Genomic DNA, 13,649 nt, shown 5'->3' with positions numbered 1-13,649 from the left:
TACCCAATTAGTTAATATTCATGGTTGCTTGAGAGACAAACTTAGTGGTTGGATTGATGAAGAACCATGAAATCTGGGATTCAGGTAATATGGACAACCCCAAAAGGTCAAGACAGTCGGCAGGAAACAAAAACCATGATGAAGCTATAAAATCCATGAATTAAATAATAAATCCACAATCGGCAGGAAACCCTAAATCTTCATGAATCTTAATTTCCTTGCTGTTTTTTTATAAGGTTTTGATTGAATCTTCCATCATGGTACGAATCAAACCCATCAAATTTTGTTATTCTCTGTAGATCATTTGTCCATGTCTGTGTGGAATCAATTGTGATCAAATTGGTATCTGATACCTAAAACTAACTCTACTAACATTTTTTTTTAATTGTATATTTGTATTACGGTAGAGACTATTACATATATCATAAGGAAAGTCGAATCCATGATTTTGTCGCTAAAAAGTACCAGTCATTACCAACTGAGCAACCTTTTAATGCTGTAACACTACTGTTATAACTTCCATGATTTTGAACTGATTCTCTCTCAGGTCAGCTTTGGCTTGGGGTTTTATGGAACCATTTCAATACCAAACAGACCTAATCAAAGCAGTTACAAGATTGCCAGAAATAGAAAAAAAAAAATAGTTCAAATTAATGTAGCTTTGCAGAAAAAAGTGTGAACTCAAATGCAAATAATTTCCATCATTTCAGGATGTACCATCATTTTATTACGTTAGGTGTGGGGCTTCACTGCTATTATCACTAATCTCAACCTGCTTAGGTCTTCTGAAATGCACTAAAACCATGGTTAGGAGAATATCATCATTGATCCTATGGGGTGTGTTTGATGGGGTCCAACCTCTCAATTGCTAGAAGAACTCTCATTTTTTAAGGTTAAACCCTTCAACCCCAACCTAAGCTTACAGCCTTGGTCTGCTAAAGGAGATCTCTGTTCATGTATTGAAGTTTTTGGGTTCCCAATAGGGAAGGGGGGAAAAATAGTTTCTGGGTCTCTGTGGACGAATGGGACACATTGCCACTTTCTCTCTCTCTCTCACATCTGATGTTCTTGTCCAAAATCTTACCGAATCTAATGCTTTCTTTCTTTATTGCCTGCTTGCAATCCCTCCTTACTCCTTAAACCACGCCATTGACACTTTGACAGTGTTCAAAAGATTCACGGTTCCTTAGCTTTCTTCCTTGACCAACCATTTCCCTCTCTTTCGTTCTTCCATTTCTAATATTGGGTGCGTGATCTTATTATAATTCTCCCTCTCTCTCTCTTCTTGATGTGGGTTTCTTGTTAGTTAATGGGTACTCTTCCAAACTCTCTACAAATTTTCAATTATTTTATTTTCTTCTAACCTACCTTCTCTTATCCTTTTCAAGTTTCAACTCCCCTTTCTCTTCACCTTTTCATCTCAATTTTTTCCATGGTTTGGCCTATCAGTTCTGAACTTTGCTTGAGATATTAATTCATTGGGCTTTAATCTGCCAGCATGCCAACAACCCTTTTGCACTTCTTTTCTCCAACTTGTATCACTAAGTGGGGTTCCCCCTTAAGAGTCTAATCATGTCAAAACTTATTATTAGCCTCCTTTTAATCCCATTCCCACAGTTTTATTTAATGTATTTGCCCTTTTTCTTTTACAGAAAAAAAAAAAATTAAAAATACCTATGCATGCATCTATAAATATAGACTCCATTTTTGATTACTCTAAAGTTGAGATGGATTGGTTATTATTTTGATCATTTAAAGGATGGAAAGAGTATTGGATCAAACCTGTATCAGTGGGAAGGGAAGAAAGCATATAAAGGTGGCGTTCTAAGTGGATAACTGGATAAATGAACATTGTGGATTTGAAGGGCGGTGGTGCTGTTACACCTTTTTTGACCAATAATCAAGATTATGAATTAATAATTCAAAGACAGATGGATACGGTGGAAGAAGCTGAAGAAAGGACCAGATCATTAACAAGAACATGATTGATTTTGGTTGGGTTTAGTTTTTTATGGGTTACCTTTATTAAGTTGTCAATGACTTTGCTTGTGAATGTCTTTCTTCAAAAAGTAGTTTTCATTTTAGCTTTGTTGATGGGAAGTTTGGATGATTAGGGTTTTTTTTTTTTTTTTTTTTGGTCTGTCATGAACATATCTGCATGCCCCAAGTAACCCGTAACCTAAAATTTCAATTGATTAGGTCACTTTTCCATGACTAAACCTATTTATGACTTTGTAATTTACTTACTGATTTGAGAAAGTTCTTTTCACGTAATGCTTTGAAGTTTTGGATTGAATTTTAGTGCCACACGAAAACTAATCAGTTCTGTAGAAATAACACGTGAGGAGACTGTTGAGATGTTGAATTGATTTAAGTTTTTTGGACAAAGGAAAAGAAAGAATTGATTTAAGTTTGGGACCTTGGATGATTCGTGATCCTTTGAGCATGATTTTCTATCCGTTCAAATAAAGGTTTGTGTTCTCTTTACACTTCTTCACCATATAGTAATAATTAGACCCATTTCTGAACGTTAACAAAATAAATCAGAAGTAAAACTCTCTGTAAACTTTACGTGGATCCCATTCTTGTTATATGATAAAAAAAAAAATCATTTAGAAGCATGGACGATCCAAACTCTAATTCTTCAAGATTGAGCCTTCTCTAAGATCTCGAAAATCCTTTTCAATGATGCAAACAGGAGTCTTCTTTTGTCACCAGCTGCTTTCCTCTCCTATCCTGTTGTAGCAAGTTGATGCTTGAAACTAAATGATAACTTCAAAATGGTGAAGAAACTAGCTTGTTCCTTTCTAAGAAATTATCTCAATTGAATGGTCTAGCCTCTTGCAATTCACACAATTTTTAATGAGTTGGAAAGGAAGAACTGTTCCTATTTTTAGCCATCTATGCAGTTTTCATTTCCTTTCGGAAATTACTTCATTTTACAAAAAAAAAAATTATTATTATTATTATTATTATTATTATTATTATTATTATTATTATTATTATTATTATTATTATTATTATTATTATTATTATTATTATTATTATTATTATTATTATTATTATTATTTTGTACGTAGACAAAAGTTCATTCAAAGACAGGGAAGAACAACCGGCCCAGAGTTTACAAAATCTTGAAACCGGGGAGAGGAAATGGTCCTGTAGTACAATAATTACTCCATTTTACATTACACTTTCGGAATGGAACGATAAAAACTTGGAAATATACAGTGCACCCGGAGGAAAAAGACCGGTTCTTTTTGAAAAAAAAATTGATTTTTGTCACCCTCATTTTTGTGCATTGAAACACTTCAGAGTGATGAGTCGGGAATTCAGATCACCTCCCCGTTGGAGAAGCAATGTTTGCTCTCTTAATACTTTTTCACTGTACATATTATATGGTATGGAACTCATGTGGACCCCACTACAAGTTTCATCTCTGAATTATTTTATTAGTACATTATATATGGTAAAAAAGCATCAGCGGACAGGAAGGTGATCAAGACTCCATAGTGATCACCTCACTGAGCCCTCACCAGAGGATTTGTGTCTGCTCAAGTTTTCAAAACTAGAGTCTTTTCAATCCGGAATAGCTAGACTCATCAAAGTCGGAAACATGGTAAAATCAGCTAAATCAATCACCATATAAGTTGATTGAATCATCGATTTGAATATCAATAATTAGAGATTTATAGTTGCTTGGTTGTAAAAAAACATCCTTAGATTCATAAAAGATTCATAAAATTTAGGAATTTCACTTTTTTACCTAAAAACATCAATTAAACAATTATTGGCTTGGGTATTGGGTGAAATCCATGAATTCCACCTTAAATATAAAATTGAAATTTGTAGATTCATGCGGAGTAACCTAGCTAAACTCTATGAACTTTGATAGATTTGAGGCTAACCAACCAGTTAATTTTTTAAAACCAGATGCATAGATTTGAAATCTAAACACTTTGAAATCCATTTCATTTCAAAACCCTACATTCATGTAACCAAACAAGCCCTAAACTCATTACGTGATATGATGACAACTCATTGGTGCACAATTGGGTTACAGCTGGGCTGGATTTTCTGCCTAAGGTGCTGAAAATTTCGCTGCTGCTGCTCGTCAACCTAAGTATCAAAACCTACCACCAGAGGTGTCCATCTCATGTTGTCGGCAAGCAATGACAATCAGGTTAGAATCAGGGTCAATTAGGGCACACTGCATTTCATCATACTTCAACTTGCTCATGGGACTAATTCTCCAAAAACAACATAACCTGAAACAAAGCTGCAAAAGCCTGGAATGCACAAAGCCGTGGGACCCCATGCAAAAGCTTAAAAATGTAAAATAAAAATACATAGAGAAATAAATAAAAAAAAAAAAAAAAAAAAAAAAAAAAAAAAAAAAAAAACAACCATGACCCAACTAGAACCGGACAAATGCTCATCGGAAGCAAATGAGGAGAAGTGAAAAATGATGAATATTTCCGGGCACTAGATAAGAGACAAAAGACGAAACCTATGACAAGGAAGTAAGATATTGAAAATAATAAAACAAAAAAAAGATCCTTCTTGGAGGAACAGCTAACTTGTTCAAAAAATAAAAAATAGAAAAATCCTCATCATGGGATCAGGGCATGTTTCCCATACTATACAAAGTAGCTGCCTTATCTTATTTGAGACCTTCCCCTTCCTCCTGGATACGTTTCTGAAAATCAGCAACCATTAAACGCAACCCTTGGTTCAGTGGGATCTTTGGCTCCCAATTCAGTAGTTCTTTAGCTTTGGAGATATCTGGTTTCCTTTTATGTGGATCATCTGCAGTGTTTGGTTTGAACTCAATGGATGCACTAGAGTCAATCGTCTGTTTGACAACCTGCATCAACAGGAAAACGTAATCAATTGCAAAATGAACTTCAGGCTAAGCGAGAAAATTATGCCTTCAATAAGTCATCCAAAGAACTGCCCACCTCAGCAAGCTCTAGCATGGTGAACTCGCCCGGGTTACCCAAATTGAATGGCCCTACGTGATCTCCTTCCATTAGTGCCACCAGTCCATCAACCTTACAGATGAAACATAAATCCTCTATTTAGTGTCAATAATTCCTTTTTTTTTGACAGTCTCTTAAATTTTTCTTGACATCAAACAGAAACATTGCATTCAGATTCAGAAAGATATGACCACTTACACAATGGCAGTCATGAACATCCATTTTATAATCAGATGGAGAAATAGAGGAAAAATTAGCCACCAATACTGATAAATAGTTTTTTGGTAACACACAAATGCAACATGCATTTTATTTCACCAAAACACAGGATATATGTTTCTTCATTGTCAGAAATACCTACCACAATGTTATGGCCCTTACACTTACCAGAAAGGGCAACTGGAAGACACACTGACCTTCCATTAAAAAACACGAGATTCAGGTAAAGAGAGGGCAAAGGAAAGTTGACATCTATTCTTGAATTAAGTGTTAAAAGAATGGTTTTCAGCTGAAATAAAAAAATAATAATACTAGTTAAAAAAAAAGGGGAAAAACACACATATTTTCGCTCTCTTATGCTCATAATAAAAGATTTATTAATGTAATGAATGACAGACCAGATATAAGATACTGCCATATCACAGTAGTGGGCATCATGCCATCATGCCATCATGCATATAATTGACAATTAAACTGATGTGGCTGCCACAAATAATTGGTTATACAATCAAGAAGAAAAGACAGCAGACATAGTCGATAGACAACAGATGCAACAAAGTAACTTGGCTAATCCAACACAAAAAGGTAGCATGTATAAATGTAACATTCAGTAGGATAAATTTGAGATTACCAAATCAGAAACATATTGGAAGCTTCGTGTTTGTTTTCCATCACCATACACTGTCATTGGTTGTTTACGAAGGACCTGTGCAAGATATTGGTAGTTTAGAAGATCTTCTAAATGGTAGGATGCCCAAATATTGTAATTTCATTAGTTTGGCACATTATTGAAGCCATCAGCAAGGAGATGCCATAGAGAACCAACCTGGGCAACAAAGTTGCTGACTACACGTCCATCGTCTATACACATGCGAGGTCCATAAGTGTTGAAAATACGTGCAATACGCACCTGCAATAGCCAAACCTCAGATTACCCTTTTGTCCCTTAATAAATTCTCTCAAGCACTTTTGCAAGGATACAGAATATCCATATATATGAGGGAAAGAATTAGAAAACAAAGGACTTCTAAGTACTATTAAATAATGGCAAACAATTAATGTAAAAAGGCATGGGCGCGGTACCTACTAGCATCATCAGCTTACCTTTCTACCAAAATATTTATGTTAGACCCTAAGATGAAAATGCATCAAATATGCAGGACATAAGTGAGAGACAATTATACATTGGAGGATGTTCCTCATATAATCATATCGAAAACCATAAGAGTCATATAAGCCTTGGGAAAATAAAGCCAAAGTGCACAAAACATCAACATGATTTTTGTACTCATCCATTGTTTCTCTCTAACATTATTATGCAGTATAGCTTGATAGTTGGTTTCAAAACATATAATATCTCTACTATAACAATAAACAGAGGAGAAATAATCAAATATGAACACACTGACACAGGATACGGTGCTTTGATATTAAAGCTCTTCTTCTAGTTTTTGCTGATCATCATATAAGTGGCCCCAGTGATAGAAGAAATTATCAAAAAGCAAGCACCACAATATGTTCGCTTTGATCTGGTAAACCCAGGAAAACAGGGTATGAGGACTTCTAAGTATAATCTAAATAGCATAAAATGTTTACCCTGCAACAACAACAAAATTAAAATTCTGTATTCTTATATCAAAGATTTCAGAAAATAATCAAAATGCTAAACCTCTAAAGTAAAAATAAAATGTCAGCTGTTTAGTTACTATCTTAAACAGTCAAAACATCACAGAAAATTAATGTACTGGAAGGACAATATGAAAAAAAAAAGGAGTTGATCCTTGGAGTACAGAAATCAGCGTTACAGTATAGTGGGAACTTAACCTACTAAGAAGAATCTGCACAGAATTGTCTAGGTGAGTTGCACAAACCAACCTAAGGTTAAAGGAAAGGCCTCATATTCAAGTCTTGAGGTGTGCATCCATTTGTGGTTAAAAAAAATTGATCCTATGTGCCACACTGGCCAAAAACTAACAAACGACCAATTAGAAGCCCCTTTTGCATAAACTGTAACTAATCCATAAAACAAAAGAAACCTTTAGCCCCCACATTGTTTTTAGTTAATAATGGAGTCGGTATGGAGGGAGGGCCTATGTAACAACAGCAAAGGTTGCTCCACTGTGACCAAATGATCATGGGTCCAAACCTTAAAAACAGTTTCCGTGTGAAAATACAGATAAGGCTGCATATATTATGACCTGTCCAGACCCCAGAGTGCCAGGACCCTCATGCCCTGGGTAAAAGGGCAAACTGAAAGCAAAGTTCCTGGCCAGCGCCCAGGGGGATTCTTTCCTAAGCAGCCTCATGCACTGGGTACACCCTTTAAATAACTGAGTCAGCATGGCTAATATGGCTGAAAACACCAACAGAATCTAGCCATCACATACTATACAAACACCACCTCTACAGGCCTGCCCTTGATTTCCAATAAAAAACCTCTGTCCATATTGGTGAATGAAGATCTTATATGTGTTGAATCTGATCCTGTGCTAAAGCAGAGAAAGCCACTAGATCTCAATTTCTGCAAAAGTAATCAAAGATACATCTCAATGGTCACCAGAGTAGAAGCCCATCTTCTGTTCTCAAGATTAAATAAGCCTCAAATATCCTGGACTGACCCTTTTTGAGCGTCTAAATGTCCTTTGTTTATTTTCCTCTCAAGTCTCAAGCCATCCAATTAGTCACCAAAAAATAGGCTAACCTTGACAAATCAACAAAGAAACTTGATCCTTCCTAACAAAGGAGAAAAAGACTCCTCACTTGGCATGCAGAAGAGGAATCACAAAGGATAAGGAGGCAATAGGCCCCTCACTTTGCATGCAAAAATATAGAAACCCAAGTTAAAATGAGGTTTATACCATGCCCTCCAGAATCTATCACACATGTTCACCTTATCATGACTCATCTCCATTGCAAGTCATATATCCATGAGGGGCTTGGATTTTCCAGAACAATTTGAATGGCTTGGCCTTATCACTAGGATGTTGAGGTTACTGTGACATACACAGCTGTGTCCTTATTTTTGTTTAGCTATCTTAGTTTATGGTTTGCCTTTTTTCTATTTTTAATTCCAAGCGTGGTCGTAATAGGGAGTAGAGTTTTAAAATTAAGGTTTAGCAAGTTAGGACTTTCTAATTTTGAATTTACAGACCAGGATAAGCTTTTTTATTTAGAAATCTCTATTTTCTAAGCTTCTATTTCAGACCTTTGCTTCCTTCTAGTTGGATTTAGTTTCCATTATCATTCGGTTTCTATTTGTGAACCTTTCTATTTAGTGCAGCTTGGGCCAGGAACAAGCCCCATCAATTGTACTTGAATTCAAACATGGAATTTTCTATTGCTTGCTTGCAAGTGCTTGGTCTGGGAAAACTTTTGTCCAACAGCTGCAATAGGAGTATAGGGACTGTGTCAGACACCCAAGGCTTATAACCTATCCCCTACAATCCCATTCCACCCCTCACACCTTCCCCTTCACTTCTTCCTATCCTTTTCTTGACGTACTTATTTCAAATGTATACTACGAAGAAAAAAAAAAATGAGAAGTTTCAGATATTCAATCTTTTTATTCTTACTGTGTTGATCCTTGCTACAAATGATCTCCCACTGGTTTCCCTCATTCAAGGTCAATTTTGCATTAAGGTGGCTAAACCTACTTTGTGCAATAGATTATTCCAAGAGAGAGATTTCAAAACAAAATACATCCAAGATCTAGTAGTTGGAGGCTTATAGCAGGAAAATCACTTCTTACAAGTTAACTGTAAGCCCCAGAACCCTTTCAAAGCAGAAATATGCACATTTTTATTTTCACTCATTCCTTGTCAAGCCTTTAGTTTTCAGAAGTCGAAAAGGTTGAATCATTTCACAAACATAGACAAAAGGCTGAAAACCCCTCTCCCACTTAAAAGGCCTCAATTGTAACAACCCCCCTCCCCCTTCTCTTTTTTTTTTTCATTCCCTTTTCACTCAAAATTCATTAAAGGGTAGTCCTATAACATATGGCTGAACTCTAGAATGCTAACACAATGGAACCTGAACAGTAGGTTGTGAAGTACAGGAATATGACCCAAGTCACCCAATAAATGCAACAGTCCAAGAGATGGTGTTGAGATGAAGCAGAATGAGAAGATGTTGATCACTGAATGGCATCCATTAACTGCAAGGGGGAGAGAGAGAGAGAGGGGGAGAGAGAGACTAGGTACTTCTTGGGTTCACAACTATAACTCAATTCAAACCAATCTTCTGAAAAATTCCCCCTTCAAATGGCACACATAGAACTAATAAGCTCCTGTTTTATTGAGTCACTAATGACAAAAATATTGAACATATATTACAATTGAAACTCAAATCTTCCGAACTCTTTTAGAAGATCAAGAGATTTTGATATGTCAGATGACTGACAGATTCAAGGGGCTATCTTCAATTACTTAACTACCACAAGATTCTCCAAACCTAGAAAACCTGAACAGCTAATGAAACTGGAAATTTAACAAATTAACTACAGGAGTTAAACAGCATGCTTAAAATGGAGAGAGTGACTCAACAATGTCCCAACTTCCAATTAAAAATCATCACTCATGCCTCATGCATCCCCATGCAGTTTGTGGTATAAGCCAACTATTCCTTCAGCAAATGATAATAACCATAAATGACATGATCACTGACAATCACTCCGACTAGGATTACATCACTTTGACTGAGTGATGGTCACTGGCACCTAGGCGACCAGTTTTTTTTTTTTTTTTTTTGGAGGAGGGGGACGCTAAAATAAATGGCGCCAGTCCAGGAAAAGATGCCTTCACAACTGTGATTAAACTGGAAATATTTTCAAGGCTCAAGGACGAAAGGGAAGTAAAATCTAGGAAAGTACTCTAGAAACAGAACACTTTGAATCTGCAACTGCAACTACATCATTGTCAAGTTGTTGATTATCACAGTATCTTAAATGAAGGGATCCTAGAAGAACAGATGGGATTGTAAGCCTACTCACACTAGAACCAACTAAACTAAAGACTCAAAAATGTGGACCGCCTCCAAGGTAACATGACCAGTGAACATCAAATCAAAAGAACAGGGAGAACAAGGAAGCTGAAATAACAAAAAAGTAGAACGTTTACACACACATGCAAAAATAAAAGTAGAATACCGAATGACGATTAACACAAAGAAATCTGATGCCTACCTTGGGGTCTAATTCTCTTAAAAGCAAGCAAAATTCTAAAAGAGCTCATCTACAAGCAATATCAACATCACTTACCTCAACTGCAGCACCTCGATGGTAATCCATCGCTAAAGTTTCAGCTGTCCGTTTCCCCTCATCGTAACAACTCCGCACACCTACACAAGACAAGAGAGTCAAAATACTTCACAGAAAAACAGAGAAAGTATACATGATCAATACAGATTCATAGATAAGTAGCAAAAAAAGATGGACAAGAAAAATAACTTAGTGCGATTCATAAATGGTAGCTCACCAATTGGGTTCACATTTCCCCAATAAGTTTCCTTTTGTGGATGCTCAAGTGGGTCCCCATAAACTTCGCTTGTGCTCGTGAGCAGAAACCGTGCTCCGATTCTTTTCGCCAAGCCTAACATGTTCAGGGTTCCCATCACATTTGTCTTGTAATCATAGTCAAGGATCAAAAATAACAAAACCACCCAAAACTTTTTATGTTTTCAGCTCAAAGAACCGACATCAATCAAAAAGGGAAGAAAAAAATGGAGAATTTCAGAAAGGATATTATTGTCTTGATAGGATTGAACTTGTAGTGAACAGGTGAAGCCGGGCAAGCCAAGTGATAAATCTGATCTACCTCTAAAAGTATCGGCTCAACCACATCATGTCGAATGAGCTCAAACCTTGGGTTCTGGAAATTGTGCATCACATTTTCCTTCCTTCCGGTAAAGAAATTGTCAATAACAATCACGTTATCCCCTCTAGCTAACAGCTTGTCGACCAGATGACTGCCTACGAACCCAGCACCACCTGTGACAACTATCCGTAATTGGCGTCTCTGTATCCCCGCCGGAATTCTCCCAGCCGTCGCCGGCCTAGAATTCCGAAACGAAGATGCAATTTGCTCATGACTGGTAACAGCAACCGGCAACTTTCTCGGGATGGCAGCTTCAGCGTGTGCGGCGTCAGAAGGGCCAAGCTTCAATAAAGTAGGTTGAAGGATGAAGAAGGTAGAGGCGATCAGAATACCTACAAGAATGAAGAGGAGACGCTGTTCTCTGAAGAGGTAATTAATAGATCTAGGTAAGGACCTTGGGTGTTTTAGGGCTTTGGGAGAATAAGGATCACCATGAGATGCTGCTGTTGGGATCTCTTCATCTCGTCGATGATTCGTGCTGAATTGCTTGTGAAGCTGTTTCATTTCCGCCTTTCTGCTGCTTAAAACGAGCTTTCTATGTTTTGCTCAGTTGCTCTTTTGAATTTCTCTTCGAGTCTCTCTCAGATAGAAGGATTAAGAAATGAGCGAATGTGACGCAACGGATTCCGAAATTCAATAAAGGAGAAAAACGAAATGAAATCAGGAAAGAAACTAAGTTCTAATTTCTTCCCCTTTCTTCCTCTCCCTCTCTCTCTTGTGATTCTCTTACCTGAGAAGATCAGATCTTGAGAAACACCAGGGTAAAAAAAAAAAAAAAACTCGTTTTTTTCTCTACGAAATCGGAAAACTCAGAGAGTTTAATCGAATTGTGAAGGTTAGAGTCATCTGGTTTTTGATAACAGAGTATCTCAGCTTCGGGGTTCTTGGAAAGCAGTTAAGAAGTTGGGAAGAAGCTTTAGAGAGAGAGAGAGAGAGAGAGAGTGAAAGAAACCTAAGGGCATGATTTTCTGAAATTTTATATCCAAGATCCGACTCCGCATCGAGTTCTTAGGTCAGTCGTTTGGAAGACGAGAGAGTTTTTTCCCTCGGGTCTCGGGATGGATCTCGGGTCAGGAACTTGCTCCACTTAACCAACCCGTTATCCTAAAGTCAAACCGCCTTCACCAAATAGAGTCCGGATCCGAGCTCCACCAAACACAACCTGGATTTTAATTCTGACTGGGCATTCCATCGTTTGCCAGGCTGCCAGCATGTATCACCCCACTTTTTAATAATTAAAAAAGGTTGCTTTTATATTTATTTTGAGGGGTTTGGTGGAGACTATTATAGGAGTACGGATCACCTCCCCGCTAGGGAGCATTATGTGCTCAGGGGAGCACTCGACGGCTTTATCACCATATAAATACAGGGGGACCTAGGAGTTGGAGTGATGAGATCTTTTTTTTATTTTATTATTTTTTTATCTGTGGGTCCCATAGAATTTGGGGTAATAAAGCCGTCGGGGAGTACATGACGGGGTGATGATCCGGATTCATGGAAGAGTGTAGATCATCTCTCCGACACGGAGCACTCTCTGCTCTCCCAACGGCTTTACAACCACAAACTATGTGGGGTTTACAAGTAAAAAAAATTAAAAAAAAAAAATTTAAAAAAAAAAAAACTCATCACGCTAATTCTGTGGACCCCCTGTAATTTGTGGTCAATAGCTGTCGGGGGAGACGATCCGGATTCCCCATGGAAACCCACTATGGGTCATGTCCTATTTCTACAAATATTTATAATTATTTAGGTATAAGTTCCAAGCCTCTTTTTTTTTTTTTCGGAGTTCAAAAAACATTAAGGAGCACTAGTGATTCTCACTCCTGTATCACTAGGGAGAGTCAAACACGTAACTTCTTCATTAAGAGGGGTCATTGCCAGTAGAGCCTATATTTGGGTAGTCTCTGTTTGCCTTTTAATAGTATTGATTATTGATAGATATCCCATTCCTATGAAGAAATTCTTTTTATATAGTTTAATTACTAATTAAACCTGCTCTTTATGAAACTATCATTATCTCATTCACTTCTAGTGATGTTAAGTTGTTATAACTCTGTTGTCTAATGCTCATTTTGCCTTTTTTTATTATTAAGAAGTCAAACGACTCTAAAATAAATTATCACATGGTCCATGTTGTTTTAAATAGGGTTCATATTGTATACAATTCTCACCTTTTGAAATTTCCTATAGTTCCTATCTAGGATTGTGACATGTGGCAATTAATTATTTCAACCGTTACAATTAAGGCTCTTTTTTGTCTCAATTCGCATTCTCTATTATGCCTATTTAAAAGAAATAATTACAAGATTCATTATTGGTCAATAATGAAAAATGGTTTGGTGACATTTGTTGAAACTAATTTATGTAATGAAAAATAAGTTTGTTATGTTTGTTCTTAAGCAATAATCGTTATTACATTAAGGTTTGAGAGAGGGATTTTTATTTGCATAGCCGCTGCTGTTAGCAGCCGACAGTCAAATTCGACCACGTCATCAAACTTATATTTGACAGTCCAGATTAAAAACTCAAGGATATTATATGCAAATATAGTTTTTTTTGTTTTTTTTAGGTTCATTCA

General features: G+C 36.8%; 1 protein-coding gene across 1 annotated transcript; it reads right to left on the bottom strand.

Moving 5' to 3' along the window:
* Positions 1-4,425: 4,425 nt before the first annotated feature.
* Positions 4,426-12,013, bottom strand: UXS1 (UDP-glucuronic acid decarboxylase 1). The gene is made up of 7 exons (XM_089143951.1): positions 10,940-12,013; positions 10,673-10,820; positions 10,456-10,535; positions 6,028-6,111; positions 5,833-5,907; positions 4,962-5,054; positions 4,426-4,867 (listed from the first exon to the last, which is right to left on the bottom strand). Exons 1-7 carry the CDS (start codon positions 11,573-11,575, stop codon positions 4,664-4,666), a joined length of 1,320 nt encoding a protein of 439 aa, XP_089000077.1. The 5' UTR covers positions 11,576-12,013; the 3' UTR covers positions 4,426-4,663.
* Between the last annotated feature and the right edge of the window lie 1,636 nt (positions 12,014-13,649).

This window comes from Hakea prostrata, chromosome 2 (genome assembly GCF_041222555.1).
Source record: "Hakea prostrata isolate BN-2017 chromosome 2, UWA_Hpros_2, whole genome shotgun sequence".
Classification (NCBI taxonomy): Eukaryota; Viridiplantae; Streptophyta; class Magnoliopsida; order Proteales; family Proteaceae; genus Hakea; species Hakea prostrata.
Note: the sequence above shows the minus strand (reverse complement) of the source record. Positions and strands in the feature narration are given on the sequence as shown.

Bases quoted from the DNA above. Each gene is read 5' to 3' on its own strand.
- UXS1 (XM_089143951.1), bottom strand. From the start codon at position 11,575: ATGAAACAGCTTCACAAGCAATTCAGCACGAATCATCGACGAGATGAA. The intron at 5,908-6,027 runs GTTGGTTCTCTA...TATCTTGCACAG, and splicing joins TCAGCAACTTTGTTGCCCAG to GTCCTTCGTAAACAACCAAT. The intron at 4,868-4,961 runs GTGGGCAGTTCT...CTGTTGATGCAG, and splicing joins CCATGCTAGAGCTTGCTGAG to GTTGTCAAACAGACGATTGA.